The sequence below is a fragment of the Maylandia zebra genome, linkage group LG3, assembly GCF_041146795.1.
Source record: "Maylandia zebra isolate NMK-2024a linkage group LG3, Mzebra_GT3a, whole genome shotgun sequence".
Lineage (NCBI taxonomy): Eukaryota > Metazoa > Chordata > Actinopteri > Cichliformes > Cichlidae > Maylandia > Maylandia zebra.
Genome location: NC_135169.1, coordinates 43296497 through 43321719, shown reverse-complemented (window position 1 = coordinate 43321719; position 25223 = coordinate 43296497). Strand labels below are relative to the sequence as shown.

Below are 25223 nucleotides of genomic sequence, written 5' to 3'. Positions count from 1 at the left end.
TGAAAAAGGAAGTGTTTGAAGGGAAAAAAATACATTTGTGTGAATGTTTTTTTTGTATTGGTTCAACACAATGCATGTGTCCCTACCCTACTGAGAATGCACACAACGATGGAGAACAGGCGATTTAAAAAAGGGTAAACAGGTTGTCAAAAGTTGGGCTGTGGGAGAAATCTTAACAGATCACGTGGGTAAATAACATAAGTCTTTGAAATTGTGAGGAGCACTTATACGGGCATTTTGAAGCGATTTAATAAAAGGAATGTGGACTCCGGGGGATGGGTGGTCACGTGGTAAAGTTGGGAAATACGTTTTAAAAGGAAAAGAAATAAAGTTTAAAAAGTTGGCTGCTTTTGAAAGCGTATGGTAATTAACGTCTCTTTTCTTTATCCGCTTTTTTTTTTTGTTTTTTTCCCCCTGGTACGTCGGATGCGCTCGAGTCCGGTCAGAGAGCGCGCACGCACTCCTCGTGGGGACAGAGAGAAAGAGAGATAGAGGGGGAGAGAGAGACGTGTGATTTCTCTTTGTACTGAATGAAGAGTTGAGGCCGGCTCTGCTTCTTCTGCCGTCTCTTTTTATATAAGCGGAGTTTGCATGCTGTAAATAGCCCAGTAAGCCGGTTAGCCTTTACGTTTCTCCGTGGCCGTCGGTCCCCTTTGTGTGGTGGAAGCGAGCAGCCGCTGCGAATGTCCCTTTGAGCGATTTTTGACAACAAAAGCATCAGGTCCATCGTCCGTCCTTCTTCTTCTTCGGGGGATTTTTTTCCAAGTCACAAATTCACCAGCCGGGATTTTTCGTTGCGGAAAAGCGACGAGCCGCACGTCCACAGACCGTTTTCTGCCTTCTTTCTGTCGCTCACTTCACACTTCTGTAGCTCCGGGGGCATTTTTTCTCTTTCCCAAACCAGGCGACAATGGCAGCTGTAACAAGCCCGGAGACGAGCCCTCAACCCCGGGTATATTTCCAGACACCGGCCGGTACCACGGAGGAGCCGGAGACACCAGTTCGGAAGCAGGGACGCGTTACCGTCAAATATGACCGCAAAGAGCTGAGGAAGAGACTGAACCTGGAGGAGTGGATTATCGACCAGCTAACGGACCTCTACGACTGTGAGGTAAAGACCCCAAACAATAACCGGCCTCCAAACCGATCGAAGGTATCGATTAGGCGGCTCTGTTAAGTAATAGGGCTCCGCGGTGTAGCGTAACGGGGGAAAGTCTGTGTGTCTGTCTAATCCAAAGGCAAACTGTTGATAAAGAAACATTAACGGGCCCTTTGTCGGTGCTTTTGGCCTAGCTCCGCTTGTTCTATAGCCCAGAGTATCACGGACACATGTGGATCAGTATGTAAAATAAGGAAGAGCCTCACAGATTAATGTCATACATTTATTAAATCAGCCATGTGGGCAAACTTCATGTTCTCACCCACATGTAGGGCTATAAGTAGCACATGCACTTTTATAGCCTCGTCGCGAAATCGACGGCCGCTGCTCTTTGTTCTGATTGGCTGAAGCGGATTTAAAGCACACCTGTGAATTAATTTAATCCGCTATTAATGTCCGACCGGAAGTAGCGCCAATTCTCCTATTTCATGCCTTTGGTGTGAAATAAACCGTGTAGCTGCTTTTTGGGGACAGTTTTACTTTGAATAAATAAAAGCCACCAGTTTATAAGAATAAAACAGAGGGAAAACTTATTTTTGACCAGCAGTCTCTGGTTTTTATCCACCCAATTTTATTGTCATTCAGACAATAAAGTTTATTTTGTCCTACAACTTTTTAAGTAAGGCAAAACGAGTTTGATCAGGCACAAATAGTGATGGTAAACCAGAGACAGATGAGATGAAAATGTCTGGTTGGTCAAATATCCCATCATGGAGGACCATTTTAATGATTTCCCTGGCCTTAGCGATGCCTGAGTGTAACCATGTATATATCAAACCTGCGGTCATGGTGTCACATGGAGAGTTATAATGTAACTTGCCGGCAGCTGTGGTGTAGCTCTTGGCGGCAGTAGTTGGTAAGCTCATGTCAACTCACTGAGCTGGCATTGACCCACATTCTATTCCTGGCATGAGGAATACAGGGACTTAACAGGTTTGCAGAATTCCTAGTAGTAGCTAGCAAGAGGATGGGTAAGAGGTGTAGTAGGCGGATTCAGAAGTTCCCTTCCAGACTTTTTTAAACCAGGAAAACTGGTTCTTTTTATAGTTTGTATTACTGAAGCTTCTCCACCATTGCATAATGTCGCTGTAATGGTTGTTTAGCCATTAAGACTCAAGTGAGCGAAAGGCGTCTGGCTGTTTACAACTGGAAGCCAAAAATCCATTCTTCTGGGAATACATGACTCTAAATAGATATTATACTAAGCCCCAGTTAACCATGAAGATAAATGCACTCAGGGAAAGCCATAAATAGACGAGTCTGTTATTCATTTGATGTCAGAAAACCAGATAGTCCAGCACACCTTTGTTTCCACTACATTATCTCATCCTGTTAACAGAGGATCTCTCATGATGCACACTGTGGCCGGGATATCCTGACACTACAAAGTTACCAAAGCCCGCTGAGGTGATTAACCGACCTAGACGGGATTTTAAAATCAATTTGCTTTGATTGTCTGCCAATAACGGATTAATATGTTATGTGTAGTCATCGCAGAGTCCAAAAAGTCTGAACAAATGAGCTCAGGGGTAAAGCTTTTCAGCACTTTGGTCTAGTGTTACTTTTATAATTAAAACAAAGTGGTTTTTGTGGCTTAGAATCGCCTTAATTTTTAATCCATTATTTGGCCACTATTACGTGGATCACTGCGACCGATACCCAGACAGTCTGTTCAAAGTTAGTAACACCTATTTGTCTTTCTGTGATTCACTCCTTCATTCGCTTATCCCAGTCCATCTTTCATCCCCTAATCCGCTCAGTCATGCATGTTTTAATGCCCTGATGATTCACAGTTAGTCTGCTTTTCAGCTGTAAGTGGGGTCCAAAAAACACACAAATGGATGCACACTGACTTTATCTGTTGTTGTTCATAGTAAAACCTGAGCTCGGTGGAGATTTATTACGCTCAGGTCACAGGCAGATCGTGTTACAGTCACTTAAATGGGACATAAATGATTTAGTTCACATTTCTGGACGCACATCCATCGTTCGTCTCTAATGACGATGCTTATTTTTGGCTTTCGTCCACTGAATTCCTCTCTTTTCATTGTCCTAATCGAGTCCCTGTCTAGGCTGTTAGACAACAAAGAGATTAATTTACAGTCGGTTCACTGATGGAAACACATTGGGCTCATTTAGATGGGTAGATGTGAAGCACGTGCTGCTAAGCAGTGTAACTGGAGAGGCAGCTTTAGCCGGTCAGGGAGCAGAGCGGACACGGGGAGAACCCTCTTCACTGACAAAGGCAGAGAGCATGCTTGGGATTTTCTTCTTTTACCCTAACCTCGCTGTGCCTCCTATTTCCTATAATCCGCATTTTGCCTTTCACCCATCATTATGTCCTATCAATCAACCTCCCCTCTCCTCCTCCTCCTTTTTATTTATGCCCATTTCGACTTTTAATAAAACAGCGTGGAGTTTGTTCAGCAGGGAATTCATTATGAGCTATTTTCCCATTAACATAATCCCTTTAAACATGCTACAAGCAATCAGCCAGTCATTGCTGCCAGCCAGTCTGTCAGATATTCATCCAGCCGCTTAGTCAGCCTATCAGTTAAAGTTGCTATGGGTAATAGAGAGGAGCTGAGCCTTAGTATGATTCCATGGCAACAAGCCTTGTTAAATGTTTATGTTGGTTAACCACACTGTGGAAAAAGGGGCGCCCGTTTAGTCAAATTAAATCCTGTATGAAGAAAAGTCTGTGTTTTTCATTCTTGCATGATATTCACAGGGCTTTGGTGAATACCTGCAGCCGATGTTAATGTGGCATTTGCTTTGCCCAAGAAGTACTCCCTGGTTTTGTTACCCAATAGCGCAGTCCCTCCCAAACATGGCTACTAATACACATTTTTGCATTTGCAAGCGGCTACAGGAAAAGACTGTGACGTCATCTGTTTTACTCAGACTGAAGCTATAAGGACAGCAGTCACACATCTTTACTTTCTTTAATTGAAAATGAAATGATGAAACAAGTGACTATTTCCCCGCCAGTGAGGTTATAAATTAACCACATGATTCAGTGTTTGGGGATTTTTGCTTGACAAAACTTTTGACTGTTTGCTGTTGATTACTAGACTAGGAAGAGACGCCAGTATGTGGCCAACGTCTCTGGGAGGTGTGGCATATGCTAATGTTACGCTGCTCAGCTTTCGCTTTAAGACGCTTGTATTTTATAGGCACGCGCAGCCTTCCAAAGGCAGGACCATCTGTTTGATACTAGTTTGATTTGCAGCTGTTTTTGACGTTGATCTTTTATTACGCATGTTCTGGATGTTGTGTTCGCTTAGTTGTAATGAGCCCCAGTTGCATTTTGTGTGGTTATCTTCAATTATCTCCTGCCTTCTTCTCCAGGTCGCTTTTAGAAAAGACATTTTTAATCTCAAGGAGATTCCCAAGATAAATAAATGATGATATAGAAAAATAGTTACATTATCAGCTTTTACATGTGCTACTTTGACAGCAGTCACCTGTTTTTACTGTAACTGCCGAGCTATAAATATGTGTTGCTAAGAAATTTCCTCAGTAATATTTAAACCTTCATACATGCTTACCAATGGAGCAGTTAACATTTGCTAATATTGCCTGGCCACCTATGAAAAGCAGATTAATAAAATGTCGAAGGGGTTAGGGTTACTTTGTAAACATTTCAGCTTTATTGTTACTTTTTCTGTAACAATAAACTGGGAAAAAATGGAGCTAATTGGTCCGCCAATGATTGATAGCACACGCCGGTGGTGATGCTATGGTCTGCCAGTAAAAGACACCAATTGCAGTTTCTTTAATGATGATAATAATAATAAATAAAATTCACATCTGGTTTATTTGTAGTCGATTTAAATTTAACCAGCTAGTTTCATGGTTGATTAGCAAATGTTTGAAGAGGAAACATGGCTGTCTTTTCCACTTGTGCTTTACTGCAAAATTTTCATCTAATTCCTAATAAAATAAAAATATTATGGACGAACGTGTGCACGTCCTTAACACTTATTAGAGAGCAGTGGACTATATTAATGTCAGTGACACTGGTTGATCGTTGTAGCATCAATATATGCCTCAACCCACCTAAAACAACTATGGAGTGATGTGTGTTGGTGCGTGGAGTACTGAAAAAAGCTACCTAGGCCCAAAACAAGACAGAACTTGAAATAATTCAATGTTTTGTAATCAGACAAACGTAGAACAGAGCACTGAAAGTGCATTAAAGTTAGAAGAGAAATATCAACAGCTGGGTAAGACTAATGGTTAAAGAAGTTTGGCTAACATTAACTGAAACACAACAATTTAAAGCATCATGCAGGTTAAAGTCAGTTAAACTTCTCTGGATAATATCAGATTCAGTTGATAAAGCGGACCTAGAGGCCATGTGGTGAGGGCTATGATGGTATGTCCAAAGCGGGGGAAAGGGTGGCAACAGCTGCAACAGTGCCTCCAAATCCCATAACACCCCCGTCACACAGTTTATATTTTAAACTGTGGCAGTCTGAAAGTACAAACCCTTCACTGGGAGTAAAAGTTAGGGTGTCGAGGAGTGTTTCTTCAAACGTTGGTGGTTTTAAACATGGTCTACACTTTCTCAGTTGTTACCGAGTCTTCACTCTATTAATGGCTTTGTGTATATAGTGCTAAGTGAGTTTGAGCGTACTCCGGGGAAAAGAAAAGAGTGTGAACACCAAGAAGGTCCACAGCCCCGCTTTTAGTAAAATAATCAAATTTCACTCCAGCTTTGCTATCATTTCCATGGTAACTGGCCTGTTAACATTTTATTTGTCAATAAAGACTCATTTTCTCTCCTTTTGCGGCGTTATCCCTTTAAATCACAGCGTGGCTGACCAGTCGTTACATGGTTAACACTGGAGCGAGTGGGCGGACCAACCCCCAAACTGCAGGGTCCTACGTGGCTGGCCACACAGATACAAACACACACTCACACACACACAAATACAGATGGGACTACTAGCGGGAACAGAGGCAGGATTGGTGAGCAGGAATGCAATAAACGGGGGAAGAGAAGGGGAAAAAAGTAGAGGGGATGGCAAACGGAGAAGGAAAATGTAGTAGGAGTGGGCAGGGAAGCTGGAGAATGAGAAAGTGCTTTTGGAACATGTATCCACTGCTACTGCATGATGTATACACTGACAAAAAGCAATGGTTTGTAGTCTCACTGCAGTTTAGATGGGTTTGTCAGGCACTAAAACAGCAGTGCCTGCAGTCACTCCAAATTAAAAGTGCTGGGAAGCAGGAAATGAGTTTATGTAAGTCCTAAGGTAATGCTTATGAATCAGAGAGGAGGGTTCTGAGTTTTTATATTCTGCTTTTATGTTTATTATTGCTTATACTGCACAGCCCAGGGCCACATTTATCACTTCTATCAAGTGATGCGAGCGAGTGGAGCATACACACCCTTTAAAAGCATCTGGTTTTAGTTTGTCGCTTGTAAGCCTATTAGCTGACTACCAGTCAACCTGCTCAGTCCTTAAATCTGACTATATCAGATGAAAATAATTTTGAAGTCATGCTCGAGCATGCAGTTTTTCTAGCTCAGTCTGATGAAATGTAACATTAGGCAATTTTAGGCAGATTTGCCTCTGCTTGCAAACAACATGTAGATTATGTGTTGTGGTGCACGCTAGAAAAAGAGCGCATCCCTTTAATTAAAAGGGATGCATGCAAAAAATATTAAAGTGTTCCAGTTCCATGCGTTCAAGGTAATGACTCTGTGTAAACTGTAAAGCGAAAATACTCGGAAATAAACAAGTCACATGTGACTCTCTTCACGTAAAAGTGAACAACAAAAGAGGAAATGCTACCAGCTGACACTTAACTCACCACAATAGTTTCAGTTCTTCCTGTTTCCCTTTTTCTTTAAATAGGTAAAGTCAAAGTTGAAATGCATTTACATGAAAAGAAATCACACTTTCTGAAATACAGGAAACACTGGTGTTTGTGTGCCCTTCAAAATAAAAGTACCTCTAAAATTTTAATATAGATGTACAGACATTTAAATAACCTCGTGCTTTATTGAGCACAGAAATTGTATATATTGTAACACAAATACATATTATTAGCTATATTTTCTTTGTTTATTATTTCCTTATTTTGTTAGCTAATTTTCACTTTGAGCGTGTTGTGGTCTCGAACGTGAAAAAAAAGTGAGAAGTGAAGGTTGGAGTTAGTTCCAGAAATACACAAAAAAGTGTGTGTGTATGCCCGTGCGTGCGCCTGTGTGTGTCTGCAGGAGAACACTTGTCAGGGAAAGCCAACCTCTTTTATAGCTTTTCCAGTCACGGATTAATTCGGCCTCTTTGACTGACTTCCGACTGTAAAAGGAAACGCACACGTGCACACAAACACACCCAAAGAGTAGCATCAAACATTTTCTTACACTGTTAACTTGTAAGGTTTGAATACCAATCAGCATTACCCTGTTTCACTCTGTGCAAGAGAGTGACTACAAAGAGTGGTTGTTACACAGCATGAATGAAAGACTCCACTGTGTCATTGTGCCCACTCTCCCACACCAGTGCTCACGTGCACACACATCTGCACAGAGACGGACATACACACATCTACTTATACGTCACACCTGGTTCTACATGTTGAGGAGACTCTGCTTTTCCTAGCGGATATGAGGTGAGTCAGCGTGTGCCGTAGCCTGACCCACTGACTGACTCTGTGGATGTTTTTAAAACGGCAAAGGAACAAATCAGCAGAGTTGGAGAGGTGGAAGAATGCAAAGAATATTGTGAGTGAGGGAGATTAAACGTGTGTTTTGGTTAGTGGGTGAGTAAGGTCGGAAGGAAGTTGAGAAAACCGAACGAGGCGTGGATGAAGGAGGAGAGGAATGGAGGGAAAAGAACAAGGGATGTGAGTCATTTAGAGGAATGTTTATATGTTGTCACAGGAAGTGTGAGACAAACAGTGTGTGGAAAAAATAACCAGATTACTTACCACTTTCCCTTTGAAGAAAAAAACCCTGTTTATCTCAGTTTCTCAACAAATTGGGTCTTATAAGAATTGTGTGTGTGTGTGTGTGTGTGTGTGTGTGTGTGTGTGTGTGTGTGTGTGTGTGTGTGTGTGTGTGTGTGTGTGTGTGTGTAATACTCTGACTGTATTTGTGTAATAGATGTAAAGTATAGTTTTTGTTATGAAGAATGTCCTTTGAATGTTATCTGCTTGTCTTCTCAGTGTCTCTGAGGTTCAGGTGAGAGTTGAGTTATCACAGTTAACTCAGACAGGACTGCAACAACAGTGTGACTAAGAAATCTAAATACTGTTGAAGTTACAGCGACTTTAGTGCCCGCGCTTCTAAGCGACATCTTTTTTTCTTCAGCGCTCACGTAGCCATCGTTGTTCCCCCAACTAAGAGAACTATTATGTGTGTTTCCAGTTCAGTATTTTTGTTCTTGTGGGATTTTACAGTTCAAAATCATCTTGAATTATCTCATACTGAGCCTTGATGCAGTTCCTGTGTTCAGCCACTGTGCGAAACGAGCTGTTTCGGCTCCCTTCCCCCTCCCTCTGAACTTTCTTATGATTTGTGACACTTGCCAACAGAAGGTTTGAACAGCATGTAGGTGGAGCACTTGGGATGACCATATTAGATATGTATGCTCTCACTGACATCATCCAGAGAAAAGAGGAGAAAAAACTGTCTAAAATGCAGTGATTAGAGTAGCCTAAACTTTTGGATCGCAGGGATTATTTGCACATGCCTCATTTCTTAAAACTTTGGCCATGTTTAAACTGTATTAGGGTAAATATGAAGGATGGCGGGGAAGCACAGTAGCTCCCTTTTAGATACAAACTTCAAAGAATATCTTTACCATGTAATTTAATCAGTATGCCAAAGATTTCTAAGCATCTTGTTAGCACGTGTCAGCTAGAGTAGCCTCTGCATACTGACTAACACCTCTTCAACATTTAAACCCTTAAGCATAGGTAATATAGGTTGGATTTTACCAACCAGTTGCTTGTTTATTGTCGTGAAACAACATAAAAAGATGTAAGATCGTTTTCCATGAACGTCTTTGTGCTATACAAGTGATTGTGTTTCAGATTGTATTTAATAGGCATATCTAAATAGGCTACTCAAGCAGTTAACGTCTTAATAATGAAGCACACGTTGACTTTCCTGCACTTTATTTTAAATGATCTCCAGTGTGCAGTATCAGACACTTTGCTCCCATTGGTCCTTACTAAACTGCTGCTTACACTTATAGCCTCTTAAGTCTGTAGCTGTTTTGTGAAAGCTCTTGCACCCTCGAGGAGGCTTTTTTTTTTTTTTTTTTTAAAGTGAGCATAATGGTGATGGTGCACAGACCTCTGTTATTGCTGTATGTGGCTCCAGAGTGTTGTTTTTACAATAGTGCCTTTTTATTTTTTTGCGGGGGTGATGTGCGTTTATTGGCCTCCGCGCTGAAACTGTATTAAAACAATGGCACAACCAAGACACTGCTCTAACATTTAACAGCAGGGGCTGGGCCTGGCATTGGATGATTTGTTTGGAGCCAGGATCCTCATGAGGTTTCTCCGTGCACAGGTTGAGTGAGGTAACGCAGATCCACTCAGGAGGGTTTTTTAATCCCGGGAGGTGCGTTAGAGCAGACGCCTTTTGAGCTGTTGTTCGGCAGCGCAGAAGAAGCTTTATTATTCACCGTCGCTGACGGTGTATGTGCATAATGTGCATGCACGTGCCTGTTTCATGCCAGTATCCGACTGTGCAGGAGCGCTTCATGTGTGAGGCTTGGGCTTGTGGTTGCACCGTGTCGACATTACCTGACACCTCCTGACCTGTTGTCAGTCTCAGGCAGGCGGCTAGTGATTTCTGCCAAGGTCAGACCGCAGGTGTCGTCCTGACTTCCTCTGTGATGTCACCGCTGTGAAACTCGAACACTTGCGATAATCTGGAGGACAGGTCTGTGACGAGATGGGCTCTGGTTCGGATGTCTTTGGGAACGAATGAAGCAAAGATGTGCGCTCGGATCGACAGACAGGGAAAACAGAGAGATGGTGTTATCAGTCATTTCTGTTACATTATTATTACATAATGGCAAAATTCAGATGCACATATTGGTGTTTCTATAGTATATTACCTTAGTGTGTGCTTTTTGTTGGAGTTTGCTTCAGCAGGAAGGAACAACAGACCATATTTGGTCAGTGTGTTTACAAGTTGCTTATTAACCAGGAAGGGAGACGGCCATATTTGGTTGGATTCCTTTGATGCTCATAGATCATTATTCAGTGCTCACCTGTTTAGGTTACTCATTCTAACACCTGACATGCAACAACAGTTAAAAGTAGTAGAAGAACAAATACATGTAGTGACTTATAGTTGCAGTTATGGGCACCTGTCTGTGACATTATTAAACCCAGAATAGAAACAAGCTCCTTTTGAGGCGACAGAGTAAAAGTTTGCTTGGTTGACGTTGCTTTCTGTACGTTCTGAAACTGATATGGTCAGAGTAACACAATCTTGACGTGACAATCTGGAGACAAACATTGTGTGTTTCACTCGGTAAGCAAAAGCGTCTTTCAAGCTGCTGACTAAAGGGCATCAGGCTGTGCAGCGGACAGTCAGAGCGACAGCTTTGGCGTCTGCCTCTTACTCATTCTTTCCTCTAATGTTTCATCTTAGTGCGTCTCTGGTTATTACAGTCACTCAGGATGCAGCGAGAGGTCACAGAGTTGTACAGTAAGACGTCCTTGTTAAGTAAGACAAAAGTGGAGATACAGCAATACAGCTCCTAGTTTTTGCAGTTTCAGTCTGTTTGTTTTTGGTTCTGCTGCGATAATCTGTTGGAATCGCCTGCGTTGTGAGTTTTTCTCCTGTATCTGATTGAATATGGAAATGAACCAAAGCATTAGCTGATTAGATTACCCACTCTGTTGGCAGCGTTTGAGAGGTCAGAGACTCTGATGACTGATCTGCATAAAAGAATAATAATGTTCCGCAGCTCACTTTGATATCCATATGGATTATATCTCAATATTGGGGCAATGAATCGAGAGGCTTTGCAGATAAACACAGCAGCTCGTGAGCAAAAGTGAATTAAAACTGCAGAAGAGGGGCAGATATTTAAACTGGACCTCCGTGACTTTGAAGTGTACTCATTGTGCTACAAACTAAAACAAAAAAAAGAACAAGTTACTCAGTGAATGACATGGCAAATGAGCAAGTAAATTCAAAGCCCTTTAGTTTTGTTAGTAGTACTTGCCAACAGTGACATAATGATAATCTGCTGTAATCCTTGTTTGTATGCATTCTTATTTTAATCTGCGCATAATCTCCTCTTTTAGTCCCGTCGTTGTGGTAGTGACTCTTTCGCCTGGTTGAAGAGTTGTGTGTATTTTTGTTTGACACTTGTACGCACACACAGAGCAGGGACTCTCCTAGTATCCATGGGTTTATACGGGACCGTGCTCAGTGCAGCAGAGAGGTGGGCACTTGAGAGTTTTCGGTTCCCTTACTTCTGATGAGGGATTTAGTAATTAGTCAAAGCTGAAGAGGAGAGATGGATGATCTTTGTGTGTTGTGACAGAGAGAAGCTGCGTGAAAATTGCATTTGAAAGTTGAAAGGTTATTTATGAACTTCCTGTCATTCCCAAACTGTCAGCTTTCTCATATTTTCTTTTTTTTTATTTCTACCTAGCTGACAGATGAAGCTTAAATTTGCATAATTTTTTAACACCGCAAGTAACACTTCCCTCTTGATAGTAATGCTGATTTGACAGTTGGTCAATCAGCCTCTTTTGCATGCTATCGTTAACATTATACTGCCTAACCAGAGTCCGTGCACTGCACTTACTGTGATGTTTTCTATTTTTAGGCAACGTTAATGTTTCTGTAGCTTTAGATATAACGATGGTAACACAAAGCAATCACGGGCAACCTACTGTGACAGCATTGAGTCATGTGTTACTCTGCGATTCCTGCTCCTATATCGAAAAGGCACTTAAACACTTGATGTATTAGTGTGAGCAGATTCATGAATCCACAGGTTAAATCACTCCTGATGCACTGCGTTAAGCAGATTAGCATTGATGTAATTATTTGGGTGGTTTTTTTTTATGTTATTATAAAAGAGGTTTGATTTGTAAGGCAGTAGATCTAAACAGCAGTGACAAACTGTGCCCTCGTGTAGTCGTTAGAAAGGGTTACACGGCAGCATAGTTACCAATACAAGTCTACCCGGGGCTGGTTGTGACCCCGAGGGTCCAGCAGACTGTCTCCCTGGAAAAACCGCAACACAGACGTGTTCAGTCAACACACAGAAACCACTGAACCGTTTCAGTCAGGCCAAACAAGCTGACGGGGGAATCATTCAACCGAACAGCGATCAGACATGACTATGGGCAGCTTTTGGGGGGTCAGGTTTGGATGACCTTCTGCACATTCACTGTACAAATAGATTTTTTTTTTTTGGTGTGTGTGCGTGGGTGTTTAGTCTAAAATGAGAGCTTTACAGTTGAACCAAAGGTTGGCTGGGTGTTAGTTTTGACACGCTATCACAATCCGCTTGTCAAATTATGATAGTGGACAAAAATACAGATTAGTTTGCAGGCATGTTACAAGCGACGATATACAGGAAAATATTCCTTATGTGAAAGCTAAATGGTACGATCCACGTTTTATAGCCATTCCCTTCCCGCTCTTTATTCCATACTACAGTATCTGTCTGTCTTTCTGTTAATGCGACCTCTGTTACCTAATTGCAGTTACAGTGAATACTGCTGTGCCGAAGTCCTAATTATAGCGATGAATGTTTCTTGGCTTCATGTGAGGATTTGTTCTGTGCACTCGGAGCCCGTTTGGTTTGGCTTCCTCCTGCAAAAAAAATCTGAAACAACCCACACAGCACCGGGACTCACATTAGCATGCCCACATCTCTACCACCAGACTCTGGAGGCTCTGCTTCTTTTTACTTTGCATGACAGATCTGTTTGCATTTTATCTGTAGTGAGATAGCAGGAAAAGGCTGACAGGGCTGCAGAGTTAAAGCAGATGGAGGCGCTGGTAGTGCGTGCTAAATGAGGGCTGCGTGTTGTTTTTAGAGTTTTTATAGAACAGTATCATTAAGAAGCTACATGTGTCCTTGCTTCCTAGAGATGCATGCAGCGAAGCGTTAAAGTTTTGTTTTTTTTGTTTTTTTTACATTTATTCTCTTTGTGATACTGTCCTTTATCGGGAGGAGGAAACTGCACTTCCCTGTTTGCAAACTTCTACACGGGGCGAGGAAGAGCAAAGCAAACCCGACTGATGAAATAATATAATCTAGTCTGTGTCCTGGCAGGCTGGGTTATAAACAGGCTTCAGTTGATCTGTGCTGCCTGCAGCTCTTTCTTTCTGCTTTTCATATGATTCAAAACAGGACATCATTTTCTTCCTGAGAGGAAGTACATCCAACTGATTAGACCCGCAATAGAGATGAAAATCAGGCACGCACGGGAAAGTGCACAATAACACACACTTTCGAGATCTTAGGCTGGGTTAAGTATTTTGCATCGATTAGGGACTGCTGTGGTTTATAGTTCAGCAGTCATGTGTGAGGCCACACATTCATTACAACAGCCACTCAGTACTTAAATTAAGTGGACAGACACAAACAGACTTGTGTTTGTGAGTTTGCCCTCTTTAAAGTCTAAGGGATACCCAGCATAGAAACTTCCAACAGATATCTCTACACCTTCCCTTCCCCCAATATCTCCCAAGGTCACATGCTCAAACAGGAAGTGGTTGGCTGCCTTTGTGGTAAAGAAGAGACCCTCAGATGGAAAGCTTTGTGTGTGTGGTTTTTTTTTTGTTGTTTTTTTTGGTGCAAGAGCGGCGATCCTAAAAAGGAAGTTGACTATAGTACTGTTCTTGTTATTGTTAGACCTGGAGATTCCTGATAAGCAACCATAAGGGTGAGACAGACTCAGATAGTAGGGAGATGGAAAGGAGCAGGCGATGACTGACACAATGCATCCCTAACCACCCCACCCACCCCTCAGTACACCCTCGCTGACCTCTTGTTGACTCCCTCCTCTCTCTTTCTCTCATAAGTGGTTTCATGCCCACAGCAAGATGGCCCGAATGCTACGAACTGGCCAATTACAAACGCGCCAAGGGTGACTCTCTCTGTGTGAGAGCAGGGCAGAGCGGTGATACCAACTCGAGGGGAAGGGCATCAAAGGAGACGTAAAGATAAACGGACGGTGGGAGAGAGTAAGGCAGGAAGCAGGTTGAAGCCCAGTGTTTTTCCGCTCTTCAGATCCTGGCCTCATCCTGTCTGCGTGCGTCTGTTTGTAGTAATCAGATGACCCTAGACAAAATTACCAGATCGGTCACAAGGGTGTCATGAATTACCACCTCAAGACAGCTTCCAGGCAACTTTTTAGCTTGCTTGTTTTCTCTTCTTTTGTAAGTAAGGCTGTACTAACGCCGGTTGCGGCCTTGTTTCTGAATAGGCCAGTTAGTCATGTTGCAATGGCCAGATCGACACACTGGAATTATCCGCATTTACTTCCCCATTATCTGCCAGGATAACCTTAAATTCTCCACTTGACGATTTGTCATTTCCCAGGAACCTAATGTTATGCTCTGGGAGCAAAGAGTGTTTTTATCCCTAGTTTCTGTGTTATACTTTCTGTGTTTGATATTCGTTAGACCCCAGTTCTATTGCATATCCTTCCTTGCTTAATCCTGCAGTGTTTGTTTTACACACACGCCCGCACATGCATACAATATGAGAGTTTGAAGTTGTACTCACCAGTGCATGTGTGGTGCTCTGTGAGCTGTGGTTGCCTGGCAAACCCACTTCCGTAGATCCACAGTTAAATATAATTTAGTAATTAAGCTTCAGTCATTATCCATAACAATGATGGTGTCGAACAATACCGGGTTTCAGCCATTTTACTCCTAGCGCTTCACAATAGACTAAAAGACAAAAGATGACATCACCCATTGTTTTGTGAACTTGCATTTTAAGGCTTGAAGTTTAGCATTGTGGCTGCCACCATTTATTTTTATTGAAGCTAAAAGTGGATCAGCTAATGCTTAAAAGAGTGACTAGAAAAGGGCATCCATATAATCGACAGTCTTCTATTAACATATAGATACAGTAACCAGAACTAGACCATAGACCTTCAACTACCTGCCATTTAAAGCAACCGCACCCCCAATAATGCAGAACTGGAAGCCTTAATGTGTAATAAACTGGTGAATCATAAAAGCATTCACCTCCTGTGGTTTTATTGTTAGAGGTGGGAAGCATCAGACACCACATGATACAATATTATCACAAAACTTCAATCACAATCCAATATTATTGTGACTTTTAGTATTTTGCATATGCTGAGTATTACAAAAACTTATTACAATTTAGCACAGTTGGTATCTGTTTTCTCCAATGAAATAAAGTTATCTCACTTTTTTTTTTTTTTTTTTTTTTTTGTGCATAATGAGATTGTCAAACATACCAACAAACCTGCCACGAATGTTCCCGTAAGACAGTCACGCTATCAGAGAGCAGCTGAATGGGATCAAGTTGACAATTAAACACAGTCTGTTTCTGATAATAGAGCAATTACTGTGATAAATAATTGAAAATATCATACCTGTTGCTGTTTACATAGAGAGAAATTTACATTTAACAGAAATTCGGGTTTAGCCATTACATGTATGCTCAGCAATCTTCCTGTTCTGTAGGAATATAACAGTAATAATGCTCCTGGCTGTAAAACATTTGCACGTCGGATTCAGTAAAAGCACCTTGCACATCATATCCCACCTATATTTTGCATTTTTTGGCTTTTCAAGCCCAGAGTTTCCGCTTCATCTTGCCCAGTTGATCCTTATTAACTAAAGCTGCTCCGTTAGCAGTGCAGATCTGAGGGTATGGATACCATCTCCTCTCATCTGTGACAACCAAAACACACAGTAGCAGTGAAAGCATTTCAGCGGCCGTGCTCTCATCGCCAACACGAGTGCCTGGAACTCATCACTGTCAGCATTCACACACGTTTTATACCTGTGTCACCATGCCAAGTCAGGGTAATAGTTTTAATGGAGTGCCACTCTCTTAATGCAAATATACAGTGTGATTTAGTCTGATTTATTACCTTGTGATGGATGCATAAAGTGTGCGTTTGCCAGACAGTTCGCAAAGAAACTGCAGCGGGTGCCATTGTTTACTGCCACGCGGCCTACTTTTCCTACTTCTTCCCTTCCCTCCTTCCTCCATCCCAGCCTCTGTTTTCAACTTCCTTTTTCCGTCTGTCTCTCTTTCCCGTATCATACGCGGCCAAAAACATTGTTTGTGTGTTTTGTAGCAGAATGGGCTGTTGGCCATCCCCGGTTATTTTTATCCTGGTTTGTTACTGAGGCACTAGAAGAGCAAAAGTGGCTGTCTGTTCTGCCTACGTCTTTACATTTTCAGTGATACATAATCACTCTGTCTTCTTTGTTGTTGTTTCTTTCCGCTCTCAGTTTGCCCACATCCTATCAAAGGAATCAGTTACTTTATGCATGAAGTTGTCAAACAAGCCCGTGATAAACATCTACACCGATGTGAAGCTTTCCACGTCGATAAGACATCGACTAGCATCTGCCTTTGCTGCCGTGTCATTATTTCACCCGCTGTATTTCCAGTAGCAATGACGGGCCTTTTTGTTGTTATAATACAAGGACACTGACCCACTTGTAGGTCGTGTTTATGCGAGTGTGCGTGGTACGTTTTTTTTCCCAGTGAGGTAGCCTCATACTGTCACATCTCATTGCGTTGTGAAGGAAGCCTCCAGACGATCTGCGTCTCTCTCGTTTCACCTCGTGGGACTCATATTCGCGAGCTTGTCAGGAAGAGTGTAATTAAGTTTCAAGAACCACGTGTTTGCGGTGTTTTCCCCAGTGATGCTGGTGATATGGGTGGCAAGTAGGGGTGTGGCTAAAGGGAGGTCTAGGGTAGCACAGCCCTACTACAGTATATGATGTTAAAGGAAATAAATTGAAAGCTATTTTTACGTTTTGAAAACTGGACCCCCCTCATTTGCCTCAAAGTGGTCCAAGCCTGCCGTTTCCTAACTCCATTTCCACCAGTTGCCCACTATAGTGTCATGGGGCAGTACCTGTCTATGTTTCTCAGGTGGATTTTTATTCTGAAATATTTTTTGACTTCCTCTTTAAAAATATCCTGGAAACATCGCTTGTTGAGTTATGTTGCTGTTGCGTGTTAGTTGTACATCGTATCCAGTGTTGGGAAGGTTACTTTTAAAATGTATTCCATTACAGAATACAGAATACATGCCCTAAAATGTATTCTGTAACGTATTCCGTTACGTTACTCAATGACAGTAACGTATTCTGAATACTTTGGATTACTTAATATATTATCATGCTTTTTACAGCAACGTGAATGTACTATTGCTGTGTGATTTATTACTATTACTGAAGGTCCGCGACTCCGAACTGTAGTAAAGGGACCTCTGACTGATACGGCGGGGTCCCTGTCGGCTTGTAGCCAAAAAATAGCTTTACTTTGTTGTGTGGGTCAACTTTTCTTGCGAGAGACAGAGAGAGGAGTTGAAAGGCTGCTTAATGTTTCGGAGGAAAACACGAACACGGTGTACAGTCGAGTCTTAATAGCTTACTTACAACTGGGCTCGTCAGGCACTCTTCTTGGCTGCAGTGGTTATTATTATATTTACATGCTTCCAGCTCCCGTTTTTCCTCGACGACAACTCGTACCTTTCCACTCGCCTTTTTCTCCCTCCTCGCGCTCACAGACCCATAACGTGTATGACAGTCTATTCTCCCTGCAACACGGACTACACTGCCCATGATGCAACATTCTTTAGAGCTATGCTTGTAGCATTCTGCCTGTTAGCTTAGCACAACAACAAGGAAAAGGCGCTCTCTCACCCAGGAAACACACAGCCGCAGAGAGAGAGCGTGTCGCCCTGTAACCATGGCAACCGTAACGCTGCCGCCTGGAACAACAGAACGTAGCTGTCAAACAAAACCCAAACAGTCCTGACCCGCCACAATATGAAACAGGAAAGTACCGCAGTGTAATCCATTTATTTCAACAAAGTAACTGTATTCTGAATACCACCTTTTTAAACGGTAACTGTAACGGAATACAGTTACTCATATTTTGTATTTTAAATACGTAACGGCGGTACATGTATTCCGTTACTCCCCAACACTGATCGTATCCGAGTGCATGAACCTGTAGGAGACTTTGGAACAACATGTTAGAGCTGCAGGTACCCACGAGTATTGATGCTCTTCTGAAGGCTCGTCAGAATAAAGCAGGCCCTCCTTCCTTTACCTGCACTCTTCTCTGCTCTGCTTTGTTTATAAACCTTCAGTGCTTGTCAATATCTTGTAATCAGCTTTTATTCCACTCCACATCTTCTGCAGCCAGCAGTAAAAAAACAAAAACCTCCAGACTAGTTCAGTAAGTCAGTCTGGAGGATTGTTTTGGAAATCCTCCCTCGTGATTCCCCGCTTTCTTTGTGTCTCCTCTCAGAAGCCTGTCTTCCGGCGTTTTTCAACATCTCCCTCACTCCTTCTCTCTCCCTCCTCGGCTTCTCTCTTTCAGTCTGCTCCACTCAGCTGCTCCCTCGTCTCGATATGCTCCTTAACCTCTTACCTTCCTTCCTCTCGGCGTTCCCTCCCCCCCTCCCCTCTCAGATTTAACAGCGTCTGTTAAATCTTTTTCCATTAAGCCGTATGAAACATTTATGCTTTTCTCCACCTCGTCCTTTACGCTCACCTCACGAGTGTCTCACACAGATACAGAGTTAACAAAAAGGGAGGAAAAGAAAAGACTCATTTAGAAGCACATGGGGGCCACATGTTGTGCAGATCAGTCTTTGTGTCAGACCTTTGTGTGTGTGTGTGTGTGTGTGTGTGTGTGTGTGTGTGTGTGTGTGTGTGTGTGTCTGTCTGCACTGGTGCTTACAGGATATCTGCATGCTGGTCTGTGTGTCAGTGTGTGTGCGGTTGTGTTGCTCTGCTGACAGTAAGTCTAGCTGTCACCTACAGTCTCTATCTCACACACACAGACTGCCCCAAATTAAATCCTTATACAGCCCCTTTTTATACACACACACACACACACACACACACACACACACACACACACACACACACACACACACACACACACACACACACACACACACACACGCACTTCAGCTCAGACTTATTAATGCCCTTCCTATAATTCTTTAATCCGTGTGTGCAAGGTGTGTGCGGGACGTTGAGCCATTTTCACTGCCAAAAGAAAACCTACCGCTTTGTTAATGTGCCCACACAGCATGTTTTGCCTGTCCATGTGTGGTTGTGAGTCTGACTGACTTGTGTGTGTTTTGTGTGACGGGATAAGGGGCAGTCAGGCAGGTGCAGAGACAGCTGGTGTGGGCAACTCTAACCGAGGGGGAGGACGAGAGCGAGGGAGAGATTCCTAGAGAACGACATGAATATAGGGGCAGCAATTGAGCTGCAAAAGAGCTCGGGGGGGGGCACAGAGTGTTTGTACGAGTGTGCGTGCCTGTGTTCTTGTCGCCAGCGGTGAAGAGCTTGGCTGGAGCACACTGAGCCAGTGTGTGCGAGCGAGGCAGATGGAGAGACGGGGACTAATAAAGCTTTTTAATAGTGCGACAGATTAATCGGAAGAAAGAATTGATTGGATAAGGAGAAACTGAGACGAAGATGAACTCGCCGCGAACTGCTTTCTTTATCCTGAAGACTAATTCGACGTTAGGTGTGAGCCTGATGAAGCTGGGCGATGACTGATTGGCTTATATTAGGTGTATAAATGTGTATTTTAATTTATGTGTTACTTTACTTTAAAGTACAAGTATTCTAAATGTGAATGCAGCTGTAAAAATTCCCGATTCAAAGGAGCAGATTTCCCACTTTCAACTGGTTTTTACATGAATACAACATGGGTGGCCATCAGCAGTTAGCACCCTAGCTTTCAGTAATGAGCTGTCTGTAAATAGTAATTATTCTAAAATAAATGTTTCCAGTTTTGCACAACAGATTTGAAGGAGGACTCTTTAAAGACCTGTTAGAAACAGGAACTCGTCTGGATCCTGTGTCTGTAACTGTCTTTCTTCTCAGGTGTTAGCTTTAGGACATGCACCTGTTCTTACTCGATCTCAAACATCCAAGCTATAGATGGATGGATAGCTTTGTTTTGCCCACGTAAACCTGAGAAATGATGGGAAATGAGCTAGCTCGGCCCTCTCCACAGACAATAAAACACTGCAGCGCCTCGCCTTTGTGAATCTTGACACAGTGGACACATGAGATGCCACCTCCTCCTCGCTGTGTTTTTGCTAAACTGAGCTAAATAGCTGGTAGACGAGCACCCCTGTCTCCTCGTGTAACTCGTGGGATGAAAGCCAACTACAAACGTCAGTCCATTCATTTTAATAATTTTGTGTGGCAAAAAGTAAAATACCTTCGCACTGGTGCTTCTAGCCCCCAAACGGTATCATTGCTCTCTGTGTAACAGCAACTAAGCACAGCTTTTAACCAGATTATTAATTCTTTTATTTTTTTAGTTTTCCAACCTTGAAAATAAACTATTTTTTCATTCAAGAAGATTTAAAAAAAAAAAAATGAAACCTGTCTGTGCTGTTTTTCTTCTCTCTTTGTCTCTCTCTGCCATGTGCTTTGGGCTGATGGAAGCACGCCGCCCTCTAGTGTCCACAGCCGGACACTCATCAATAACTGTACCACGTCATACAGAGAGAGAAATGCTTACGCTTGCTGGTCTATTTGCAGACAACCACATAATATAAACACAGGCACTAAGAATAGACAGGATGAGGATTTCTTTCCATGTGTTCGTGGAAAGAGGTTCTCTAGCATTTTTATAAGGAAGCCTGGTGGATGTTTGGTCTCTGATGGTGCTCTGCTTCTCTCCTTCTTTTGTTACATGTGCTATAGGAAGAGGCCATCCCTGAGCTGGAGATAGATGTGGATGAACTGCTCGACATGCCCAGTGATGTTGAACGGGCAGCCAGGGTCAAGGTAGGACACACGTGCGCACCTGTTTCAGAGCATGAAAGATGGCTGCAAACAGCAGTTATTTCATCCTGTTTTTCCCTGTTTTGTAGGATTTGCTGGTTGACTGTTTTAAACCTACTGAGGTAAAACACAGTCCTTCTTCACTCCCCTGCTCATAAACTCCCTCTGCCTCTTCAAGTGAACGTTTCTGATGTGCATATTTGTCATTCTGAGTCCCCGCATGTGTTTCTGTCCTTGCCCTCTCCCCGTAGGACTTCGTCTCAGAGCTGCTCGACAAGATCCGAGGGATGCAGAAGCTCTCCACGCCTCAGAAGAAATGATGGCATCCTTCCTCCCTCCATCCGACATATTCCCCTCCACCTCAGCCCTCACCTCTCGTCTTCCTACCACAGCTCACGCTATTTTTTAAAAATCTTTTTTGTCTGTTTTCTTCCATTAAAGTTCATGAAATGTTGCAACTTGTTTCTGCTTCTAGTTAGACCCTCTCTTGTTGTTGCCTGGATCCAGCCCCATATGTCGCTTTTCTCTTTTGTTGTCATGTTGTTGGACTTTCTTCATAAAAACCATCAGCCAAGAAGGGGAGAAAAAAGACAAATTAAAGAGTGAATTAATTCAAAAGCGACTCATTGGTCTTAATCCAGGCATTCTCCTTCCTCCTCTTTTCCTACTCCTACCCCTCTCTCCACCTTTTTTTTTCTTTTTTTGGCTCTGCTACCCGTTCCCATCCAGCTCTACTTCCTCCCCACCCACCCCTACACCATCTTCCATCTGTCTGAGGAGGAAGAGGAGACGAGTCCCCTAATTACTGCGAGCAGAGTGACCGAGATCGAGAAGAAGAACGAGAGAGCGCAGATGCCAAAAAGACAGCGGAAGGGTGAACGAGGAGGAGGGTTAGAGGAAGGAAGAAGCCAATCAACTCGCTTCTGTCTCACCAATCTTTACGTTGCTGTTTTTGAGGGTTTTAAAGTTGACCCAGCCGCCCATTATAATTCTTTCCATACTTCCCGGTTCAATTTGAGGGCTTCACTTTAGTTTTTTTAAATTAACTCTTTCGGGGATCAGTACAGTCTTTTGCTAGTTATCCCCCTCAATCAGAGGCATTGCTGCAGTGGTGCATTTAGAGACTGTCGTTTTTTTGTGCGTGTGTGCGCATGTGTGTTTGTGTGTTTGAGAAGTCTGCACTATGTCATTTTGAGGGGAAGAAAAATCGGAACCACAAAGAATAATTTATAGTGTATCTTTAGCACGGCAAAGAGGGGAAATTTGAAGCCTGGAAAGGGTCACTGGCTTGTTTTTGGTGGTCACGGGCTTAAAAACACTGATCCTTTGGAAGCAAGTTCTCTTTAGGCTGGATGTCAAAGTAGAAAGTTTCTTTTTCCTCAAATGCGTAGAACAGTCACGAGAGGCTCCTCAGAAGCCGCTGCACATACAAACGTATGTCTGTGTCGCTAAATGCTACGTGTGTGTTGCTACATAATGTACAGCAACATTTGTCATAGGAGTGTTTTTGGGCCTGTATATTCTGCTGTTCTGTATGACAGATTAGATTTTTAGTATAGGACTGGTTCCTGTTTCGTTTGGGGGTTGGGGGGGGGTTCTGTTTTTGTTTCCTGGATGCATTTTTTTGTCACACGGACACACACTGACAGTCCAACAAGGGGTCCCAAAACAAAGCTGCCTTTTTTTAAATCACTGCCCCTAACCCTTCCATCTCATTCTCACAATTTCTCCTTTTTTCTAAAACATTAGACTAAACCATTATACTTTTTTGAGGGGGGGCGTTCAGAGCAGCCACATCTCTGACATTTGTCCTCTGCCTGACATGCCAGTGGAATCACCGCTAACATTGCTCAAATCAAAGCATGCATTTTCCTTTCTCTGTCACACACACGCACACAGCTTCTCGGGGCGGAGGAAGCGGAAACGCATCGGCAAACACAGCTGCCTCTAGCACAGATGTGCACACACACAAACACCAGGCACAGTCAGAGAGAGAGGGAGACGAGGCCATAGTCCACCGCTGCCCCCCTCCATCCTCCCGGTGCAGCTACCAATCCTCTCAGAGAATAAGCCATCTGTTTCTGATCCTGGGCCAATCAGATCAGAGACCGAAGCCCATTGGTTAACAAGAGAAGCAGCGAGATTTCGCTGTGGTTCCTGTGACCGATTGCTAACACCTGCAGTGACAGCAGACCTTCGCTGTCTGCCTCTTTCTCTGGTAGAGCCAAAAGGCACATGTGTACACACATCCCCCACTTTTCTCTTTTGCCTTCCCTCATCCCATCATCCCACAGTCACCCTTCTCTCCTCCCTCCCTTTTTCCTTTCTTTTTCATTTTTTGTTTTTTTATAAAGAGATGTTGCCTTAGGTATTATTTATGTTACACAAACCAAATAAACAGGAGACATTTTTCTTTTAAAGGGTAATGCAAGCTGCTGCCATGTGTGAGCAGACCTGCAGTGTGTGGGGAAAAATCTTGAATCTTCTGTTGGTCCTTATATACTCTTTCTTCTTTTTCTGGAAAACAAACTGAGATTCTGTTTTTTGATTTGTTGTTTTTTTTAAAGAAGTGAGTGTTTAATACTTAGGCCTTGATACAGTGATTTTTGTTTAGGTAAAAGATGTTCTTTGCATTTACCATTTGAATACTGCTCTGTTTCTATCGTGATCATGACACTTCTTGACACCCGGCCTTGGATTAACACGTAGTTGAACAAAAAGAAAAAATCCACTCAGATGCATTTTGGTGCGATTGCTTTTGCCTTCCCTGCTGGGACATTTTTGATCGGTCAGATTTTACCAGGCAAGTCCAATCAGTAGTTGAAATTTGAGTGGATTTTCATTGCTAAATCCAGGTTTGGATTATTATACCTTCGTAGACTGTTATTGACAAGTCTGTTTTGTGTTTTTTTTTTTACTGTTGGGGAAAATTGCAAAAAACAATATATATACTGATTATTTTCATTGAGGCTAAATACAAGAGCTAAACCATGCCATTTGGAGGAGTGGTGTTCTTTAGATTTTTTTTTTTTTTTTTTAAGACTGATTAGACCAACAAACCAACCAACAAATGTAGCAATATCAACAACAGGTCTTGTTTTTGTCCAATTTTGTTACACTTTTATGCAACTTTAATAAAAACATGTAAAATGGACATTTTTCTCTGTGTGGTATTTTATTATAGTACTTGGTACTGTTTGTTAATCCTTCTTCTAGAGCCCTTCTGCCTCACTTTGATGCCATCTTGTGGTTACTTGGTATAACAGCTACATCGTCCACCTGCTGAGAAGGTGAGGATGTCTGGGGATACCTGCAGGAATACCATCATACTTGGAGGATGGTTAATATAAGTTAAGTGAACGAGTGCATCATGCCATTCATAACTTTTCACCAAAGGTTCAGGGAACAACGAGAGCAATGAACAGAACAGGATAAATGATTTGATGTTTTAAACATTGCAAGGACGTTAGGACAGACGTTTAGTTCACGGCTCCAACATTACCCCACCAGCAAAAAAAGGAGAACTTTGGGGAAGAAATTGGGATCCTTCTCCTATGTATGGGGTTTATTTACACCATCACACCCCTGAATTACAGCGTCTTACAAATGCAAACCCAGCCTATTTGACCACACTACCATAATTAAGTATAGGGGTGCCAGAGCAGCTGCACAGTGCTGGCAGTGGAAGAGCAATTGAAAAAGAATAACAAATGGATCGTACAGTACTGCGCCCTGTACACACTATGCTAAGCTACATGTCTATAAGTATTTTATAATTAAATATTTGTCTTAGATCTCGGACTTTAAATTGTATTATCAGATTTGCGCCTCGTGAATGAAAATAAGTTCAATTATAAACCGCATTTTTAGAATCATATATGTAAAATTTTGATTATTTTTTATTTTGTTTTATATTTTAAAAAGCAATTTTCTCCAGTTGTAGCATTAGGTTTTTATATTATATTATATTATATTATATTATATTATATTATATTATATTATATTATATTATATTAAAGCAAAGTCTTAGGTCAAACAGCT

General features: G+C 42.3%; 1 protein-coding gene across 1 annotated transcript; it reads left to right on the top strand.

Annotated features, from left to right (window-relative positions):
• The first annotated feature begins 449 nt into the window (after positions 1 to 449).
• Positions 450 to 24336, top strand: ppp1r14bb (protein phosphatase 1, regulatory (inhibitor) subunit 14Bb). The gene is made up of 4 exons (XM_004554342.6): positions 450 to 1111; positions 21102 to 21185; positions 21272 to 21304; positions 21434 to 24336. The coding sequence occupies exons 1-4, from the start codon at positions 911 to 913 to the stop codon at positions 21500 to 21502; spliced, it is 387 nt and encodes a 128-aa protein (XP_004554399.1). The 5' UTR covers positions 450 to 910; the 3' UTR covers positions 21503 to 24336.
• Positions 24337 to 25223: the final 887 nt, after the last annotated feature.

Excerpts from the sequence above, each read along its gene's own strand:
- ppp1r14bb (XM_004554342.6), top strand. The coding sequence starts at position 911 with ATGGCAGCTGTAACAAGCCCGGAGACGAGCCCTCAACCCCGGGTATAT. Across the intron at positions 1,112-21,101 it reads CGGACCTCTACGACTGTGAG|GAAGAGGCCATCCCTGAGCT; the intron begins GTAAAGACCCCA and ends CATGTGCTATAG. Across the intron at positions 21,186-21,271 it reads AACGGGCAGCCAGGGTCAAG|GATTTGCTGGTTGACTGTTT; the intron begins GTAGGACACACG and ends CCTGTTTTGTAG.